The sequence below is a fragment of the Panthera leo genome, chromosome D1, assembly GCF_018350215.1.
Source record: "Panthera leo isolate Ple1 chromosome D1, P.leo_Ple1_pat1.1, whole genome shotgun sequence".
In the NCBI taxonomy this organism is placed as follows: Eukaryota; Metazoa; Chordata; class Mammalia; order Carnivora; family Felidae; genus Panthera; species Panthera leo.
This window is the reverse complement of record NC_056688.1, coordinates 68,666,559-68,686,969: the sequence shown is the minus strand read 5'-3', so window position 1 is coordinate 68,686,969 and position 20,411 is coordinate 68,666,559. Positions and strand designations below refer to the sequence as shown.

The 20,411-nt window shown below is 51.6% G+C and overlaps 1 protein-coding gene across 1 annotated transcript in view; it reads right to left on the bottom strand.

The window, feature by feature from the left end:
• The window catches only part of MICAL2 (microtubule associated monooxygenase, calponin and LIM domain containing 2), a 220,837-nt gene that overhangs the window by 51,095 nt on the left and 149,331 nt on the right, over window positions 1–20,411 (bottom strand). Inside the window, exons 27-30 of the mRNA XM_042906713.1 lie at window positions 15,410–15,590; window positions 11,288–11,469; window positions 5,486–5,560; window positions 832–986 (exon numbers count right to left, since the gene is read on the bottom strand). Coding sequence (XP_042762647.1) covers window positions 832–986; window positions 5,486–5,560; window positions 11,288–11,469; window positions 15,410–15,590 — 593 coding nt within the window. The remainder of the gene's footprint in view (window positions 1–831; window positions 987–5,485; window positions 5,561–11,287; window positions 11,470–15,409; window positions 15,591–20,411) is intronic.

Below are 20,411 nucleotides of genomic sequence, written 5' to 3'. Positions count from 1 at the left end.
GTGTTCCTCCAACAACCGAGAGGCCAAGGCTTCTTCCTTGGAGACTATTAAGCGAAGGAGAGACAGTTACCCTTCTGGGCTGGAGCTGTGGTGGCAGAAAGATGGCCGTCGGGACTTTCCATTGACCCTTCTAGAACTGACTCATGCCTTGCTCCACTGAGAAAGTAGCCATTTGTAGTGAGCAGGGACTTGGCCCCTTGGCAAAGGAAGAACATAGGGACATTCTAGAAGTGGCTGTGCCCTGCTAAAAGCTCTGGTGCCTAAGGGCAGGTCATAGGACAGGGGCTTGACAAGAGCACGTACCTTGATTTGTCTCGTGCACCCTACTTCCCAGAGCCCAGACCAGGGTCTGGCAGGTAACAGAGGCTTGATAAACTCATACTGGAGGATACAGTTCAAACCTGAGTATCTCAGTGATGTCATTTTCTGTTCAAGAGGGATGGACCTCCAAGAGTCTCAGCTGTTGTCAAAGGCAGCCTCAGTTCCGTGTCTGCCATCCGTCAGCTGTGAGCTCCTCAACGTTCTCTGCCAGGCCCTCAAGGGCAGAGCAGATGTCCTAGCATCTCCGCATGCCACAGTCCTGCCCAGAGTCCATGCCCCACAGAGTCTGCTGAGTGAGTGGCTGTGCCCTGGGGCTGGCTGAGAAGGAGCAGGATGGATGAGCTTTCATGAAGGGCACAAGTGAAAAAGGCCTGGGTGGGCATTTCTTGGCCCTGGCTTTGCACTTGGGGGACCTCAGACTGCTAAGAATCCAGAGTTAAGGGCGGGGGTAGGAGGGGCACAGGCAGCTCACCTTCCTAACACCGGGGCAGGGCCCCAAGGGGCATTTACCTGAGGTGGGGAGAAGCCATCCAGGACATTCCCTGGGACACCGCCTGAAGACAAAGATGGAGGAGAAGATGAAGGAGAAAACAATGAGGAAGAAGAAAGAGGGGCAGCTTCCTCTGAAGGTGACATGGTTCTTCTGTTGTTCACTGGTGTCGAACCTGCCAAGGAAAGAACATACTCTCCATTACAGAGCTGTTTTTTTACGTTATTTTATCACGAAAAGGTGGAGGTTTGAAGAGAAGCTCCAACTGGATAAACACAGCCAGAGGGTGGAAGGTGCTGGAGACTGATTCTGAGACTCCAGTGCCCAGAGTTTGACCTTGGAGGAATGGGTGCAGGAATGACAGCCTGTGGGGGAGAAGAGGTCCTAGGACGAAAAGTCTAAGAACCATTGCACTTCTCACTCCCATGAGAACGTTCCTGAGATATCTCCAGGGCGTTTCTTGGAAATGGACGGCTACCTCTGAAGTTTCCCCCAAAGCCATTGTGGTTGGCATCTGGACTGCGTTAACTCACTTGGTCAATAAACCATCTGAGGCCTCTTCCCACAAGATGCCTGGCCATTAGCTGTGGGCACGGACAGGGTAGGTAGTCACTGCTAATGAATCAGGCTCTTCCTTCTCACATGGGCACCAAGGGGCTCTCAGGATGGTTAGCTTGAGATTTTGAGAGAACACTAGGGAGGGAGGTTATAATGAGTATCAAATCATTTGAAGCATATGGAGTGGGGTTCATGCCAAGTTCCTGTTGGTCAGGGAACAAATGAGATGCAGTGTATGTGCTCAGACCAACATGAGAAAGGAGTGTGGCCAGGACCCTGGGGATCAATGAGTCAATGAGTCTGGTAACAGCAGAATTGTGACAGTTGTAGCCTATAAGATCCATCTCTCCCTCTCCCGAGTGCACACACGTGTGTACGTGTGCACAAATATGCCCTCTGGTAACCTTAAATCTAAAATCTCGAGGGCTTTGCTTCCACGTGGGACCATTCCAATAATATGTCCTGAGAGGGATTCAGAAAATGCCATGCTCCTTTTCATATTTGTCCACTCTGTGTCTGACCCTTCAGCCCAGCCAGCTCTCCTGTGAACCCTTCCAGCACGTAGAGTCTATCCCCCGGAGACCTCCCAGGACCAACGTCTCTCAACCACTCCTGTCAGATTCCCTGCTTCTGGCTGCTCAGCTGACCCGTTCCTATTTCCCTCCGAGGTGTCCAGCCTTCAGATGTTAGCTCACTTCCTAACTCAATACAACCCCCTGGCCTCAGTTTCCCCATAGCATTGGGTGAGACACTCCTGCTCTGGAGCCCACACAGGCCAGGCCAAACCCAAGCCCCACCCCCAGAAGAGTTCTTTCCAGACCCATCCGCATGGGGGAACCACACAGGGGCGGGGGGTTCTTCAGGATTCTGTCCTGCTTTCCTTGTACACAAATGTGTGTCAGAGTGCGTATCCCAGTCCTGGGCTCTGACAAGACAGTCACTACACACACAAGTTCAGCAGGCTTCCAAAGCGAAGCCCTCCAGAATGCTTCTGAGGGAGAGGAGAACTCAGGGGAACAGATCCGAGGGCGGCAGGAAGGAGCTGCTGGGAGAAGGCCCCAGGCTGCCAGGAGCCCATGCGGGGGAGGCGGCTGGCCAGCTTGTCACCCAAACCCTCAGCCCCCGTTGCGGCCCACAATGAGATGTTTCGAGCCTAAAAAGGCAAACGCTGTGAGTCAGTTGTTGCCTTGCTTCCTGTCCTCGGCTTGCCAAATTCCTGCCAAATTCCTTCTCCTCCTCTCCCTTGCCCCCTCATTCTCTTCCCTCAGCTACCTCCCAAATCAAACTCCTGAGCTTGTCTCAAAGTCCCCTCAGCTCAACAGACTGACTCTTTGTTCCCCTGAGGAGCTCTCTGGAACCTTCTGACACAGTGCCAGGGACACCTAGGGAACCAAACTTGACAGGAAAGCCTTGGGGTTTGCAAGGTCGTGACCCGGAGGCTGCTCCCTCTCTCCTTTCTTTAACCCCTGCCCCCACCCCTGCCAGTGAGGCCTCTTTGCACTCATGTTCCTCACACACCCACTTCAGGACAACTTGGGCAGGGCTTGAAGGGATGCCTGCCCGTCAAGCTGCCACCTGGGAGGGGAAGACCAGAGGTAAGCTGAGAGGTGACAGGAAATCTCACCTGCCTGAGGTGGCTGAGGTTTTAGGGTTCCCTCAGAGGATGGCAAAGGGGGAGCCTGGAAGCCCGCCTCCTTCACACCCACACCAGCTGCCTGACACTGAGCAAGTTACTTAGACTCTCACTTTCCTCATGTGAAAGACGGGAAGTCTAGCGTTGCTTCATGGGGAGGCTGAGGGGATAAAATGGGGTAAAAAGTGGTGCCCGGTGTAGGATGCCAAGTAAATGCTGCACGCGAGCTAAATATTAACTCTAATCCTTCTCTTCTGCCCATGCACATGAGTTGTGCCCAATAAAGACACTGCTGAACTGCTGACCTGTTCCAGAGGGGGCTATGGACCCCAACTATGGCCAAGAGTTCTCTAACTTGTAAGCCCAGGGACTCCACACTCACCACCTCAGATCCTTCTCTGCGGGTTCTTTCTTGTTTTCCTTGAAGGCTTGGCATGGTCCAGCCAGGCTGCTGTGCCCTCTGCCAGGGCCTCAGTCCTGGGTGCTGCTGGCCCTTCTGGTCCCATCATGCAAAGGGGTTGATAAGCAGACCAGGGCCCATATTACAGCCCCCCAAGCCTCCTCTGGCTCAGCTGTCTCTTCGCTGGGCCCTCCGGCAGTGACCTTTCCCTTCGATTCTAGAGGCCATTCTGGTGACTATGGTCAGCTGGGGGAGGGTGACAGCTTCCTCTGTCCTCCCACCTGGGGTTGGGGCCAGAACCAGCCTTGACAGGGGAGTGAGTGGACCGAGGAGATGGTGCCCCAGGTTCTGCTCACTACTACAGGACCAGTGTTGCCCACTGGGGTTTCCTCTTGGGCAAAATGAAGAGGACGAAAAAGATGGCCGTGAGGATTTTTACAAAGACTGGGATTCCAGGGTGCAGCTTCCCAGAATTTGGTGTTTAGGCAATACTCAAATTTCCTGAGGTCTCAGAGCGCCCTCTAGGGGCAGGAGGCTTGTTCCTTGGTTCATATGTTTGTTCACTCATTTTCTCTTTCATTCAGCAAGCTAGAACTGAGTGCCTCCTCTGGGCCAGGCCCACAGATACGATCCCAACTCAAGGCCGGCCCTCAGAGGCCCGAGAACTAACACCTAGGAAAACTAAAGACACATTGAGGTCGTCAGGTCCATCCCAGAAACCATGCTTCTGGTTAGCAGTCCTCTCTCTCCTGCGCCTTCTCCAGCACCCTCTAACCTGCTGGGGGAGGGGCCCCCAGACTCGCTGCTCACAGCCCAGACCGAGAACTTCTTAAAAGCAGGGCAGAGCCCCTTGTGCTCGTGGCACTCCTTAAAGTCAGCTGGAAGCACTGGATGGCACCTACCCAAATGGACCCACCGGTGGAAGCAGAATTCTTGTGATTTGGGGAGGGGCTAGGAGGCTGAGGAAATGAAGTGACTCAGGCCTTCAGTAAACATTCCCTATTCTCGTGGCCCTCACTGCCTGGGACTGCAAGATGATTCAAGAGCCATTTCAGGGTGCCCCCAGGTGAAATGGCCTGCAGGTGTGCAGCTGTGGTACAGCCCCAGAGGCACCCATTATCCCAGCCTGACCCAAGGAAGGTGGGGTGGGGGGGCTCGAGTCTGAGGGCTGCTGGGAGAATGAGAATGACTCATGGGCCAGGAGTCAGGACTGACTCACAAGGAAGGAGCCAACTAACTAGTGCTCTGTTCCAACTTCAACAATGGTTCTTTTTAGAAACCCCTGTCTAACCCAAGGCTTTCCTGGGTCCACCTCTTCCAGAGCAAGGCCCAGGAGGGAGTGTGGGAGCAGGGGGAGGCGAAAGGTGGACTTGGAAATGGACTGAGAGTCCCTGTCCCTCTCTCAGGACCGGGGAGGGAATGCATGCCTGCTCCTTAAGGGCTGCAGAGCAGCACAGAGAATGTGGCCAGCCCCAGGATGCTGTGCAACCGTGCGTGTGGTTAGTGCGTCCCCTAGTGGGAGTCTAATGCATCCGCGGCAGCCCTTGGCCCTCACCCAGCCCTGCTCTTCTCTGGGACGCTGGGGTCAAAGCCTGCTCAGATGAAGCAGCAGGTGTGTGTGCCTGGGCGGGCGGGTATGTGAGTGGGTGTGGGTGGGTGTGGCTTCCTTCACTGCTTTGCCCATGACTGCATGAGATCATTCGGCTGATGCCCCCAGTCGAACTCCAGTGCCTGGAATGAAAACACAAAGAGGCTCTGGACCTCAGTTTCCCCACCTGTGTTTCAAAAATCTTGGAGCCAGTGATTGCTAAGACCCCTTCCAGGTGCAACCGTAGAGCTGTAAGGCTCCATGATTCCAGACTGAGGAGCTGAAGAGGCAGGGAAGGTCCCAAATCCTTGGAAAATGCTTCCCCGAGTCAGCAGTGGAAACAAAGCCAAACTACTATTTCTTTCCTTGCTGCTCGCATCCAGGAGCCCAGGTCAGAGAGGACACGCATGGAATGAGAACAGCTGCCCCTGAGAATGAACCAGAGGACACTGCCCCTGTCCCTCCCCACCCACTCCCAGAGAGCTCATGACTCACTGGACTGGAATTTTCTTCTGCAGCTCTGGTATTTGTTGGGAGTTACAGACTGGAAGCTATTGGCCCGGAGCAGAGCTGTGGTGGAAAAAAGAAAGGGGCAGGGGAGATGGGGAGGGAGGGAGAGTCTGTTAAACTCGCAGAATAACCACAGGGTTTTTCTCTTGTGGCACGTTTTGTAGACCAATAATTATAACCTACCATTCTCAGACCACATCTCCCTGTCCCTACGACGCACACCTCCAGCTTTTCATTCAGTCATTCATCGAATATGTATTGAGACCCTGCTATGCGACAGGTACTGCCATCATTCAGAAAATGCCTCAGATTATGAGCCATCATTCTAAGTCACCCATAATTAACATACGTGTGTACCTGTTTGAGTGCACACATGCATGCCCGTGTACATACATGCATGTGTGCACACGCTTGCTTGTTAACAGAGCAGTTCTTCAAAGCTGGAGTCTCACATCAATGTCCCATTTATGTAGTAGAGAAACCGGAGTTGTGCTCATTGAAGCCTGCCTGGAAGCTGCGGAGTGTTCTACCTCCTCTCCTCCTTCCCTTCCAGAGCCTTCCAGACCCTTTGGGAACCAGGATTCTGTGGACTGTGTACTCAAGACCCTCCACCCATCTGGGTCTTGAGAATTAGCTGAGCAATACGAACATCCCAAGACATCCCATGGTCTTGGCCATTTAGGGTGTGAGAAATGCAGATGTACCTCCTTCCTACACTGGGCCCTCAGATTTGGCCTCAGGCTCCGGGTCCCTGTGGTGGACCTTCATACTGGAGATGTAGAATGGGGTGCCACACGTACACACGAATGCACACCCTGGTGGGACTGGGTGGTACGGAAGGAAAGGACGCTCTGAGAGCGATGTAGGTGTGGGAGAATGGCGTAGGGAAGGTTTGGAGCCAAAGCCCAGCTCTCTCTCTCCCTTCGCCCTGCCCCCATCTCGGGAGGAAGGCCCAAGTCCCAAGTCCTGCCAGGGCTCAGAGCTGGGCGTCGGTGCTGGTCAGCCAGGCTGCGAGGTGCGGGCGGCAGCCACTTCCGGGGCTTCTTTTCCTGGGGACGAGATCCTCCAGCTCCTTAGACCCCTGGCTCCCCTCTTTCCCTGACTCCACCTGGAGACAATTTGAGCCCGTTCTCTCCTGTGGCTTCCCTGTCCCACAGGCCTGCTGTCATATCAAGCCCTGCCGTGTGGACAGGTGCAGCGTGCGGCCTCCGCATCTCACAACCTACGGATCTGGCTCGCTCCTCCCGCAGACGCAGGTCGGGGTTGGCCAGGCTGGACAGTGTACGTCAGGGGCGAGCAGGACTCCAGGGCAGCCGCATCTCGCTGACCTGCGCTGTCCTTTCAATCACAGAGTGGCGAAATTTCTCAAGAAACACAGAAGACTGCTTAAAGCTCTTGTTGCTTCTCCTCGGCTTTTCTCTTTGTGGAATGAAACTTACTAGAAGTAGCTACAATTCACAAGCGATTTTTCCATCCCTGGTGTTTACAGGACACGCGTGCACACACTCCCAAAGGGTTTGGGAGGCTCTGGGAGGGAAGGGGGAGAAGAGGTAGAACTTTCTGCAGCTTCCAGGCTTCGGTGAGAGCAGCTCTGGTTTCTCTACCACATGCACACCTATTTTACCACAGCAGGAACAGCAGGGTGGGTGGCAATGATTTGATCCAGTCGTTTTGAGCAGCATAAAGCAAGCCTGGTTCCCTTATTTTCAGCTTATATTTTATTTTTTATTATTTTTTTAATGTTTTATTTTAGTTTTGAGAGGGAGGGAGGGAGGGAGGGAGGGAGGGAGGGAGGGAGGGAGAGAGAGAGAGGCAGAGAGAGAGGGAGACAGGATCGGAAGCAGGCTCTTTGCTGACAGCAGAGGCTGATTCGGGGCTCGAACTCACAAATGTTGAGATCATGACCAGAGACAGAGTCAGACGCTTAACCGACTGAGCCACCCAGGTGCCCCCAGTTTATATTTTATTTATATTTATTTTAAGGGAGCACTTTTGGAGATCTTAGTGCCTGAGTTGCTACAAAACGAATAAGGGTAAGTATTTTGTCATATGGTGTGAATGATATCATTTTATTGTTACAAACGAGTAGTATCTTCCATAGGTCACTGGGCCATCCTGTCGTCAAATTATTGTCAGAAAAAAATGGATAAATACCAACTTTTCTAAGCCAGAGTAATTTGGGGCAGTCTGCCACCCCCCCTCCCCCCCCCCCCAGTTCCAATTAGCTCATGCCCAAAACCTAATACACTTGATTGATTCATTTAATTGTCTAGGTGTGCATTTTACAACACACTTACGCAGACAGTCTCTCTTGAGCTGCTCCTCTGTGATTCCCCAACGTGTAGGTCGTGGCCCTCCTGCATGGAAGGAGCTGGGGCACTTACATAAAATGCAGACACTTGGCTCTACTCCACTGAATCTGAATCTCTTGATTCACTGAGATCCACTGAATCTGAATCTCTTGAAGGTGGTGACCTAGATATCTGCCTTTCAAACAAGATTTTTAAGAACCACTGAACTAGGTGTCTTAGGGGAGCGTTACTGCACATTTTCCACTGAACCTCGATAACACAGGGCTTAAATTTTTTTTTAATGTTTTATTATTTATTTTTGAGAGAGAGAGGCAGAGCATGAACAGGGAGGGGCAGAGAGAGAGACACACACACAGAATCTGAAGTAGGCTCCAGGCTCTGAGCTGTCAGCGCAGAGCCTGACATGGGGCTCGAACTCACAGACCGCAAGATCATGACCTGAGCTGAAGTCAGATGCTTAACTGACTGAGCCACCCAGGCACCCCCACAGGGCTTAAATTCTATATCAGGCCATCATCTTGGTCAGGCTCTATGCTGAAGAACTTTGAAGATACAATAGGTTCCTTGATGAGCCAAGGTAGTCCCAGAAGTCTTTCTCTAAATTGTGGTAAAATATATGTAACATAAAGTTACCACTTTAACCATTTTAAAGTCTACAGCTCAGGGGCCTTAGGGACATTCACAGTGTGTAACCATCGCCACCATCCATTTCCAGAACTTTTTCTACATCCCAAACTGATACTCATTAAGCTGTCACTCCCCACACTCCTATCCGCCCCACCCCCTCCAGTCATCACCATTCTGCTTTCTCTCTCTATGAATCTGGCTATTCTAGGGACCTCGTAGAAGTGGAATCATACAATGCTTGTCCTTTTGTGTCTGGCTTCGGTTCATCCATGTGGCAGTGTGTCAGAATTTCATTCCTTTTTAACACTGAATAACATTCCATTATATGAATATCGCACACTTTGTTTATCTGGTCACCTGTTGTTGAACTTGGGGGCATTTCCCCCTTTGGCAATTGTAAATAACGCCGGATGGGCATAGGTGTGCAAACCAGGAGTCTTCTTAAAGCAGTATCTCGGCTTTGTTTGGCATTCCCTCAGCTCAGCTCTGAGCCATTTATCCAAGGGAACATTGTGATTCATGAAGCTCCATTAACATGCACAACATAACAACCCTATATTATCTCGCAAAATAACAGACTCACCATAACTAGCAACACAAAACACCACACTTCGATGGTACCAGAGATCTTAACCTTACAATGTGGTCTGCCTAGCAACGATCAAAAACATGATGCATGGAGGCGAAATCAATAAAAGATTGCCTGGACGTCATGCCATCTATCCACTTCTCTGTCTACTCTGTATTTCATTCTGGAATCAAACTAGACTGTCAGGAACAAAATGCGTTGGCCACACTGCCTTGTTGACTTGACGCAGCCCTGTCCCCTTGGAAGAAGTGTTCCTGCTGAGCCATGTTTTGCCACCATGCCCTCACCTGCCAGCCAGGGCTGTTGCATGAGACAGCCTCGCTCAAGACAGGGACTCCTGAATCCTTCAATGCCATCTATTTAACATGAGCTGGACAATTTCTACAGAGTGAAGCACTAGGAAAAGTGGTACCAGATCTGAAACTTGCTACAAGCCAATACATTGTTTTGAATTATGAATATTATTATGAATAATAATTGTGTTTCCTTTCAAACTCTGGCTGCCAGAAAACTCAGAATGAAATTCATGATCCCACTAGAGCAACCATTTAGGACTACAGCCTGCCTCGCTGGAGTCTCTAACTCCTAAACTGGTTTTGTTAACCTTGACCTTGGGGATTTATCTTTTATAGAGAGTGACATGTAATTTTGTATTATGTCTTTTTTATAACTTGTCTAAAATCCCCTGGCAACTGAGGAGAGAGGAGAAAATGGAGGGAGGGGATGAAAGGCAGGCAGGCTTCATATCTATAAAGGAGGAGGCCGGAGCCCAGGGAGAGGAGACAGAGGCCACACATAACCAGACAGAGGCAGTCTGCACTCAGCTGGGCACAGCACAGCTAGCGCTCTGTCCCCTGCATATGCTTAGCCTTTTGGACGGCACCACAGTGGTTTTTAACAAGTACGTCCTGATGACAATTTGTCTTATTTAAAAATAACTTTTAAGTTTTTTTTAAATGTTTATTTTGGGGAGGGAGAGGGAGAGGGAGAGGGAGAGGGAGAGGGAGAGGGAGAGGGAGAGGGAGAGGGAGAGGGAGAGGGAGAGAGAGAGAGAGAGAGAAACAGAGCATAAGTGGGGGAGGGGCAGAGAGAGAGAAGGAGACACAGAATCTGAAGCAGGCTCCAGGTTCTGAGCTGTCAGCCCGGAGTCAGACGCAGAGCTTGAACTCACAAACTGCGAGATCACGACCTGAGCTGAAGTTGGACACTTAACCCACTGAGCCACCCAGGCGCCCCAATGTGCCCTTTTTTAAAAAGGCTCACAGGGGAGGGTAAATCCAGAACTTCCAGGAGGCCGGCCCCGCTCGGGTTTTCCTGTGAAACCAAGCCTTGGGAGATTGTTTCTCGGTTCAGGCGGAAGTTCTGCTCTCGGCCACCAGAGGGGTGTGCAGGACAAGCTGAGTACCCGCTCTCCCAGGGCAGTGAAGCTGTTGGTGCCTCAGGTGGGAAGTTTCAGTGAGCCTGCTTCTTCCCAGCCCCGAGGTCACAAGTTACTGTTGACTGAATCAAAACATTCAATTCAAGGCCACCTTTATTAACACAAGCTGGGCTGCTAAAGGCAACGACTTTTTAGGGTGCGGAGGGCCCCAGCACGGAGCCACACCGATTACCAGCCGTGAGACCTAGGGAAAACACAGTGTGTTTGCTCACAGGTAAAATGGTGAGCTTACCGACCCCAGCGGGGTTGTCCTGAGGATGCCATGGGGCCATGTTTGGGAAAACCAAACAGGTACTTAGTGAGAGTGTATTTATTCCTGCGCAGGTCAAGTTTTAGTGCGTGCCACGTGTCCCAAGCACGGCTGATGGCCCTGTGCTGTCCCCAGGGGCCCCCAGGGAAGCTGTGCCACCCAGATGGCTGTGGTCCATGCACTGAGCCACATCTTTCTCTAGCGGGGCTATGGAATGCTCTAAAGAGATATCAAAGAGGAGACTGCTCTAGGCGAGAGGGTGCCGGGGCCCCCCTTATCTCTGCCAGCCCGGGACACACCGCAGCCAGTCAGTCAGGCCCCTCTGCCATACACCCCACTTGAGATTCCAAAGCTTCTTATGGAGCAAGAGGCTGGGCCTGGGTCCAGTCCCCTCACCCCCACATATACCCTGGCCTCACTGCCTCTGAGCCTGAGGGCTGGGCCTACTGGCCCCTCATTCTCTGTGAGGAAACAGTTGCCGGGCGGGGCGGGGGGGGGGGTGTCTCCGCTCCCTCCCTGTGCCCCAGGATCAAGCAAGCCTGGCTCCCATCCAGGCAGGCTGTCCGCTCACCTTGCACAGCTTGGGGCTCCTCAGGGCAGTGTGGAGAGACTTCTCTGGTCGGGGCCTCCCTCAGGGAGCTGTGCCTGGTGAGGGGCTGCGGTAGGGGTGGGGGCTCTGGCCGCCGGGGTCTTTCCTCACGGGGCTCTGCACTGGAGGCCTCGCTGCCACTGCAGTCTGGCTCTGCCTCAGAGCTGGAGGAACAAGGGGAGACAGTGGGTAAGAGGAGGGCCCAGTAGTTCACCCCCCAGGCCCACAGCGTGTCCTGCCCATCAGTGCGGCCAGCAGACCACGGGGCTCTGGGGGAAGACAGTGGTGTAGTTACCTCAGGCGTTGTTATCGCCCCCCCTCCCACGTTCATATGAAGTCCTAACCCCTCATGCCTCAGAATGTGACTGCATGTAGATATAGGGTCTATAAAGAGACAATTAAGTTCAAATGAGGTCATTAGGGTGGACCCTCATCCACTATGACTGATGTCCCTCAAGAAGAGGAGATTTGGACACAGACAGGCATAGATGGGAAACACCATGTGCACATGAAGCCAGCCATCCTCAAACTGAGGAGAGGGCCCTGGAACAGACCATTCCCCCTCACGGCTCTCGGAAGGAACCAACAAGCCTGCCAACGCGTTGATCTTGGACCTCCAGCGTCCAGAACTACGAGAGAGTACATCTCTGTTGTTTAAGCTGCCCTGGCTCTGGTACTTTCTGGGGCCCTAGCCAACAAATATAAGCACGGACCCAAGCAGGACGAAGCCCAGCAAATATATGCCGATGTGCTTGCACGAAGGTGGGTCCTCCTACGTTCAGGATCCTTGAGCAGGATTCCTTGGCTCTCCGGGGTAAGATGAGCTTATCATTTAGGACCTGGGCCTAAACCTTCAGGCATTTCAATGCCGCTTGTGTCCTGTGGGAATTGATGGGGGAAAGAGAGGACTAGTGGGTTGGAGGGAGAGTATTTTTCTGGGTCTTGGATGACTGGCAGGAATTCAAGTGGCAGAAAAGTAGAAGCAGTGTATCCTTAGGCAGCAGGGATAGCAAAAACACAGTCCCTCCCCCCCACCCCCGCCCGGGGCTTGGGGGAGGCGCAAACCTGTAGGGCTGTGAATTTAATGACCACTTGTATTTATTCTCTATGTATATAAGTCCAGCCTGTATGTGTCCATTGGGGCACTGCCCCTTCTCCATCTGTGTACCCTGGTGGACTCTCCATCCATCCTGGTGCCCAAGCATGCCGGTCATGGCAGCTCAGTGCTCTTCACTGATTAGTCCCACAGGTGCAATGCAAAGTGAACCGTACCCATTGGAGGTCTACCTTGAGATCTTGGTACATGGGCACGGACTGATGGATGTGGGCTGAGGCCCTCAGCAGCTGAGAGTTCCACATGTGGATACAGCCTCTCTGGGGATGGTTGTAAATCCGCTGTAAGAGGGGCAGCAGTGGAGAGTGGTTGTTTGAGTTTCTGGTTCCAACCTTGCCTGGAGAGAGAACTACCTTTGGACTTCCCAGTGAAAGGAAACGAAGTATTTGCTTTGTTAATTAGGCTGGGTTGAGTTGGGTTTCTGCCTCTTACGATGGACATGGTCCAGTCTAATTGAGGCCCAGAAGGCTGTGAGAACTGGGGCAGGACCTTCCTTCTCACCTCAGTGATCACCAAGGGCACTCCAAGGCAGTGGCTCTCATGCAGACATGTGTCACAATCACCTGTGGGACTTACTAAAATGTATCTTCCTAGGCCCCCTTTCAAGAGTCAGAAGACACCAGACCTCATGAAGTTATCTACACTGCAGTATCCATTTTCTCTCCTCACATCCCTCCCACATCTACTCCAATCAGGTTTCTGATCCTCTTGTTGGAAAATCCAGAGGCCAATTCTCCATTCTCATCCGAAACAGTGAGCCACCCCCTCCTTCTCGAAACTTCTCCTTTCTCCTCTCAGCTTCCACAACGCAGCCTCCGTTAGTTTCTCTCCTTCCTGTGGGTTTTGCCAGCCCCTTCTCTGCTTGCCCAGTGATTGTTCAAATGTCCTGGGGCTCTCCTCCAGGCTCAGCTCTTCTTTATCTGTGAGAAGATATTCTTACTCCACAGGTAACTCTTCGGCATCCTTGGTTTCATAGGCTCCATATGCCACTGGCCCCGAAATCATGGTCTTCAGCCCTGCCTCCCAGACACTTCTCTGTTCTCCTGCTTGCTTGACATCTGCATGAAGACTTCTGATAGACATCTCAACCCCCCCACTCCCCGACCAGGTCCAAAACAGAACTCTTTTCTCCACAAAGCTGCATCTTCCCTGATATCTTCTCCTCCTCAAGGCTACTCTAGAAACAATGGCACCTTTCATCCAGTTCCTCAGATCAAAGTCTGGGAGCCACCCTTCAACTCTCTCTCACCTTCACATTCAGTCCATCAGCATATCTTCTCCTCTGCTCCTGACTGTGGCCCAAGTTTCTCATCTCTTACTGGAGCCACAGGCTCCCACCTGGCCTCCCTACATCTGCTCCTACCTATCTCTGCTCCATGCATTTTCCATACCAAGGCCTGCTGATCTTTGGATATTGGAAATAAGATGTCTCTTTCTGACTTAAGAGTTACCTAATGGCTTTCAATTAGACCTAGAATAAAATTTGAACTCCGTGCCCTGTCTTACTAAACCTTACTCCTGCCTTACTTTCGGGTATCGTACTCTCCTTCCCCTCATTGTATGCCAGCCACATCAGAAGACACTGGGCCACACTCACCCAGAGGCCTAAGTACTAGCATCCCACTGCTTGGATGCCACTTCTCTCAGTCTTCACATGGTGGTCCCTTCTTGTCAACAATTCTCAGCTTGAATGTCACCTCCTCATGGAGGCTGTGGTAGATTGTTGGCAAAAAACAGTTGCAATCATCCCCCTCCTGGATCCACACCCTTTTTCAATGGACCTTTGTAGCTCCTCCCATAATGGTGGAGCCAATTTCCCTACCCCTTGAATCCTGGCTGGCCTTGTGACTTGTTGTGGCCATTCTAATGTGATAGGGGTAGCCAAGACCTCAAGAGACTTTGCACATTCTGCTTTCTCATGGGACAATGTGAATAAGCTTGGGCTGCCTGTTGGAGGAGGAAAGACCCATGGCCAACAGCTCCCTGGAACCCCAGCTGACAGTTAGCCATGCTCCAGAAGCAAGTGGGACCCTGCTGGCCCAAATTCACAAGGGAGCTCACTGAGACCAGAAGAACTGCAGGGCTGAGCCTGCTAGCCCACAAAATCCTAAGTGTAATAAATAGTGGTTGTTTGACACCCCAACCTTTGGAGTGTTTCGTTACTCAGCATGATTGTGAGAATAGATAACTGATACAAGAGACCTTTTCTGGCCACCTATTCTAAAGTAGCTGACAAGTCACTTTCTATCATACATTCTTATTTTATCCTTCTAGCAGGAACATATGAGATATTTTTCCTGTTAACTATTTGCTTGTTTGCTGGCTGTCTACCCAGTTTGAAAGAAAGCCCTGTGAGAGCAAGGCCTTTGTCTTATGTTGGTGACTGCTATGCCCTCGGAGTCTAGAACATAACAAACAATCAGTACATATTGCTGGTTGACCTCCTGACTGAATTCAGCATCCCGGGGAGGCCTGGAGTCTGCACTCCTAACGACCACTCTGTGTGGTTCTGGTATTGGTGGGAAGGATGGCGTTCTGAGAAATACTCCTCTAGGGCAGCAGAGATTCACTTCTCATGCCTCTTCCAATCCCCAGCCTAGCCTCCCCATCACCATGCATTGCCATCTTACATTTTACTGTGACAGTGACACCCATTCGGCACCCCGTGATGCAGCCATCATGACAATTGCCTTTTGGAGAGAAGACAGTGGGGCCAGAGCCTGTCCCTTCTCTGAGAAAATAGCAACTGCTAACACTTAACAGTGTTTATGATGTGCCAGGCATTGTTCCATACACTTTCCATATATTAATTGTTAGATTCTTACAACTGTCCATGAGACAGGTGTTACGATTGTCCCCATTTTAGGGATGAGCACATAGAGGTATAGAGAGGCCACACTGCCAGTGAATGGAGAGAAGGCCAGCCTCTAAATGCTGTCCTCCTTGTCCAGTCCCTCTTCTGTCCCCAGCCTGCAGCAGCCTGAGCATACCTGCTGTCATCACTGTTGACCAGCACACACACAGCCATCATGTCTTGTCCAACTACGTCCTCCCCAGGGCTGATCCTCACTGAGGTCCACTCAGAAGGCAGGAGAGAGATGGCTCCACCTTCCACATCACTGGGCTCTGGCTCCAGAACACTCTTGGGCTTCTTGGGGGAGGTTGGCTCATCTGCTGGGAGGAGAAGAGGGTCTAGAGAGATGGTGTGAATAAACAGGCCCTGCAGGGTACCTGCTCCCCCGTCCAGAAGCTTGGGAAGCCTGCTGGGGGCAGGGGGTAGGCAGGGCAGCAGGACTTACATCTACTTGGACACTCCAAGACTGACTTTCTCGTCCTCTGTACCATCGTGTGATTCCCACCACTTAGCCCAGCAGGTGCCCCGGCATTTAGAGCACACCTTTGTGTATAGAGCATGAATGCACATATCTATCTCACTTAATCCCACAGGAGGGTCCTGAAATGTTTGAAGGGCCCACCTCAGGCCCACAAGCCTCTGCACTGCTATTGTCAAAATCACAATGTCCAACATGCTGTTGATCCCAGTGGCAACTTCTTAATTCTTGTCTTGACATATTGGCAGCATTTGACCCAGCAAATCATTCCCTCCTTCTAGAAGCAGCTCTCCTTTCAGCTTCCAGGATAGCACAGCCTCATTCCCTTCCCCTCACTGGCTGTCTCCTTCTCTCCTTATTTCTGTGCTAGTTCCACCTTTTCCCCCTGACCTGGGGGATACTGGAAGGCTCCAGGGCTGTTTTTGAATCTCTTCTTTTACCTAGACTCATGCCAGTGATAATCTCATCTGGTCTCCTGGGTTCAAATAACCCCAGATAACAATGACTCACACCTCCATTTATATTTCCAGCCTAGTCATTTCTCCTGAATCTAGACTTATATATCCCACTGCTTACTTGGCACCTCCATGTAGATGTCTAGCAGACACATCAAGCTCATGTCCAAGTGGAGCTCTTCATCCCCACTGCTCCCCAGTCCTGCTTTCCCCCACAGCCCTCCCCATCTCGGTAGATGGCAACCTTGGCCTTCCAGCTGCTCAAGTCAAATGTTTTCGTGGCATCCTTGATGTCTCTTGTTCTTTCATTCTTCACTCAAGCTATCAGTGAATCCGGTTGGCTCTACCTTCAAAATATGTCAGGAATCCAGTCACCCATCACCACCTCCTCTGCTACCACCCTGGCCCTAGCCACCATTATCTCTTACCTGGATTATAGAAACAGCCTCTGCAGGTCTCCCCACTTTCCCTCTCACCATGCACCCCCCTTCAGTTTTCTTAATACAGCCACCCAACTCACTGTTAAATATAAGATCATGTTCCCCTGTTCAATACCCTCCAGTGGACCCTGTGACCTCACCTCCCACTACTGCCCCACTGTCTCTGCTCTGACCATGTCCCCCCATCTTGGCCCCTTGCACCGATCTTGCCTCTTCCCAGGAGATGCTGTCCCTGGACAGCTTCCTGCAAGGCTCGCTCACTCACTGCCTCAAGTCTTTGGTCAGATGGCACCTTCTCCATGAGGCCTACCCTGTCATCCTATTTTAACTGCAAACATGCCCTGAGCGTTCTCCATTCCTCTTTATTTTTATTTGCAACACGTCTCACCTTCTAATGATCTCTACAACTTTCTCATTCATTTTGCTTTATTATCTCTCTCTCATGACTAGAATATAGGCAGTGATCTTTGTCTGTTTGGTTTCTTGCTAGAATTGTACCTGGTAAGGAGTAGATGCTCGATGAATACCTGTTGAATGATCAGTGAACCAATGACCAAAACAGGCAGCCTGAGGCCCAGCTCCATCTTGGCCATGAACTAGCTGGGCAACCCCTTCTCTGACACCGCACTTGCACTTGGCTTCCTCCCCACCCACCCCCTCCAGCAGTCATTACCTTCTGTTCCCTGTGTCCCAGACTTCTGTCTCAATTGGACCTTTTCCATCAGTATTTGCATGTGCTGGAGCCTCTCCCATTTTAAGAAAACTATTTTTAACCCAATTCCCATGCCCGCCCCCCCCCCTTGCCAACTCTTCTTCCTCTTCTCCCTTTCCAGCCAATCTTGGGAGAATTGGCTACACTCACTTCTCCACTTGTTCACCTACTATCACCCAGCTTCTCAATCCCTGTAATCCTGCCCATGCCTCTGCCACTTCCCAAACTGCTTCAAAGTCCCCCATGCCCTCCTTAGTGCTAAGTCCAATTCACAAGGCTTTGGGGTCCTCCTGCAGCCGCTGCCGCCCTCACCCCTCCCTGCTCTGGGGACACGTTCTCTCACTGCCTCCCAGGCTGCATCCAACCCTTAAGTGCTGGGTTCTTCATGCCTCCACCTGGGAGAGGTTAGCCACTCCATAACTGTGTTTACCATCTGTGAGGATAACTCAACACATTTTTTATTTTTATGTTTTGAAATACTATATAGGCCAAACAAAAACACGTGTGAAAACACGTGCGCAGGCAGATGCGGTCAATGGGTTGTCAGTTGGCCACTCCTGGCATATGGGCATGCTTGCCTGTGCACACACATGGGCACACCTCTGCACAGGTGTGGCCGTGGGTGGGAGGCACAGGGGGAGTAGGGGTGAAATTGGATGCTTGGCTGTATTGTAGTAGCAGCAGTAATAATAGAGGCAGCTTACTTTTACTGAGACTTTTATGGAGAACTATTTAAGTGTTTAACATGTATCAAGTCTATTAAACTTCACAGAGCCCTCTAAGACAAGTATTATTATCCCCATTTTGCTGCTGAAAAAAAAAGCAGGTGCACAGAGAGGTTAACACACCACCACATGGTCATGTATTTCATCAGAGGACAGGGACTAGTCTGCATAGCTGTGAGCAGAACAGAACCATGGACGCCAATGTGCGTGACCTTTATTCTGGGAGTTTGGGCTGGAGTATGTTCCCAGTTTTTTTCCCCTTCCCCGCAACAGAGCCATGCTTTGTCCTGTGATTTTGCAGCCCTTCCTACTAGGGCAGGTAGGTGTGCTTCCCTGCCCAACTGACATGAGGCTTGGCTGGGACACTTGCTTTGGCCAGTGCAAATGAGCAGATGTGACGTGAGCAGTGGCTTCAAATGGCCTTGCTGTTTGGCTAGCCCACTCACATTCTTGCTAGTTTGCCATGAGAAGAGTTTGTCCCAGATGGCCACTGTCCCTTCGGCTTAGGTCCCTGGCTGTGGGCACATGGAACGAGCCTGGAGCCTGGCCCGGCCAATCCCATGGGAGCTCAGGCCACCCTTAAACCTGCAGCCTGAAGCAGAGCCACTCAGCCAACCCACAGACCTGTGAGCAGGAAAAATGGATGCTACAAGCCCTTAAGATTTGGAAGTCTTGTTACACAGAATGACTGTAGCAGAGACCTGACTGTCTACCTGGTTTCTATCTGAGTATAGGTGCGTGTGCCAGAGCCAGAACCACAACCACAAATATTGTGGTTGGCTATACATAGTCAACAGGTGCTACTTGGCCACCTCTGATCCAGGCCTGTGCTCGGGGTTTGGAAACCAATCAGCCATGCTCTCTCTGCCTTCAAGGTTCTTTTCCTGTCCCACAGGGGAGATAAGGCATATTCATACATAGTTGCATTACCAGGGTAGATGGTCTGAGAGCAAGGCGGGACAAGGTGGAAGGGGAGGGAGATCGGACTTCCGTACAATAAACACTGGGTTTAAGGCACCATTTTGCTGGGTTAAGGACAAGTCGGTTCTGATCAGAGAAGAGAGAGGTGGTGCTCCATGGGATGGACGTCTGTGAACAAAAGCCATGTGGGAAAGCATTGCCATCTGCGTGGGAACAGAAAATAACCCTGTTTGGCTGGAGGGCAGGAGAGTATATAAAAGAAGCCAGTGGGAATGACTGCATGGACACTGAACCAGAAAGGGCCCTGAATGGCAAAGTGAAGAGTAGATGTCACTCCAAGAGCAACCATTGAAGGGTCGGAAGCTGAGGACTGGTATCACCAGACTGGCCTCAGAGAAAGATCGCTCTAATTACTGAGTGGAAGGCGGACTGGAGGACCCAACAGGAGGGGAGAGGGAGACTAGGAAAGGGGCTATGATAACCTGGGGGAGAATGAAAGGCTGAGCATGCACAGCCAGAAAAGAGGGGAGTGAGGTTGCTGAGAGCAGCCTGGGGGGGATAAGGTATCTGCAGGCAGTGGAGGCAAGCTGTGCCAGGCTGTGGTAGCATCACCTTGGGGACCAGCCCAGACCTACAAGGAACGCTCTGGGGGTCTGCTTTTCTCCTTCCTCCTTCTAGAGAGTTTTGGCCTGGCCAGCAGGGCTGAGGGATGGAATGGCATAAGGCCTTAGGCTAGCTCCCTGAGCTTCTAGAGGGCTGGGGACATGGCTGACTGATGAGCCCTCAGGACAGCAGAGCTAGCATCTCTCACCACGGAGTCCAGATAACAGTGGAGGGGCTGGGAGCACTGGGAGGTGAGGATTTTGAAAAAAGGAAGCTGGAGCTTCCTCTTATTACCACCTTTTCCAGGTAAAAAGCCCCAAAGGTGGACATACTCTTCCCCTCCTTCTGCCCTCCAAGGCCTGGGCCAAAGGCTCCAGCTGGGTCTCTGGGGTTCAGTGCTATGCCCAGGAGGAAACTGCTTCACTCAAGCTTCTACTTCTAGACCCCTCTCTCATTCCCTGACAACACCCATCTGCATGCACATACCAGTAGTCCTAGCTCGAGCCGTCCTGGTACCAGCAATGGAAGTCATCAGCAATGGAAGGCAACAACAAAAGTAACACCAACTTATTATTGAGTGCCATTATCAACATCCACCATCTCTAACATCCTGACGACCTGCAAGGATGGTGCTGTCACCTTCACTGCATGAGTGCAAGAACGTGGCACCCAGAAAAGAACTCAGCCAGGGCCCCCCAGTGAGTCAGCTGGATCAGTCACCACGGGGACACGCAACGGCTGTGTCAGTGGCCAGCCCCAGGTGAGGGTCCAGCTGTGCTCACCTGCTGCCTCCCCCAGGCCTGT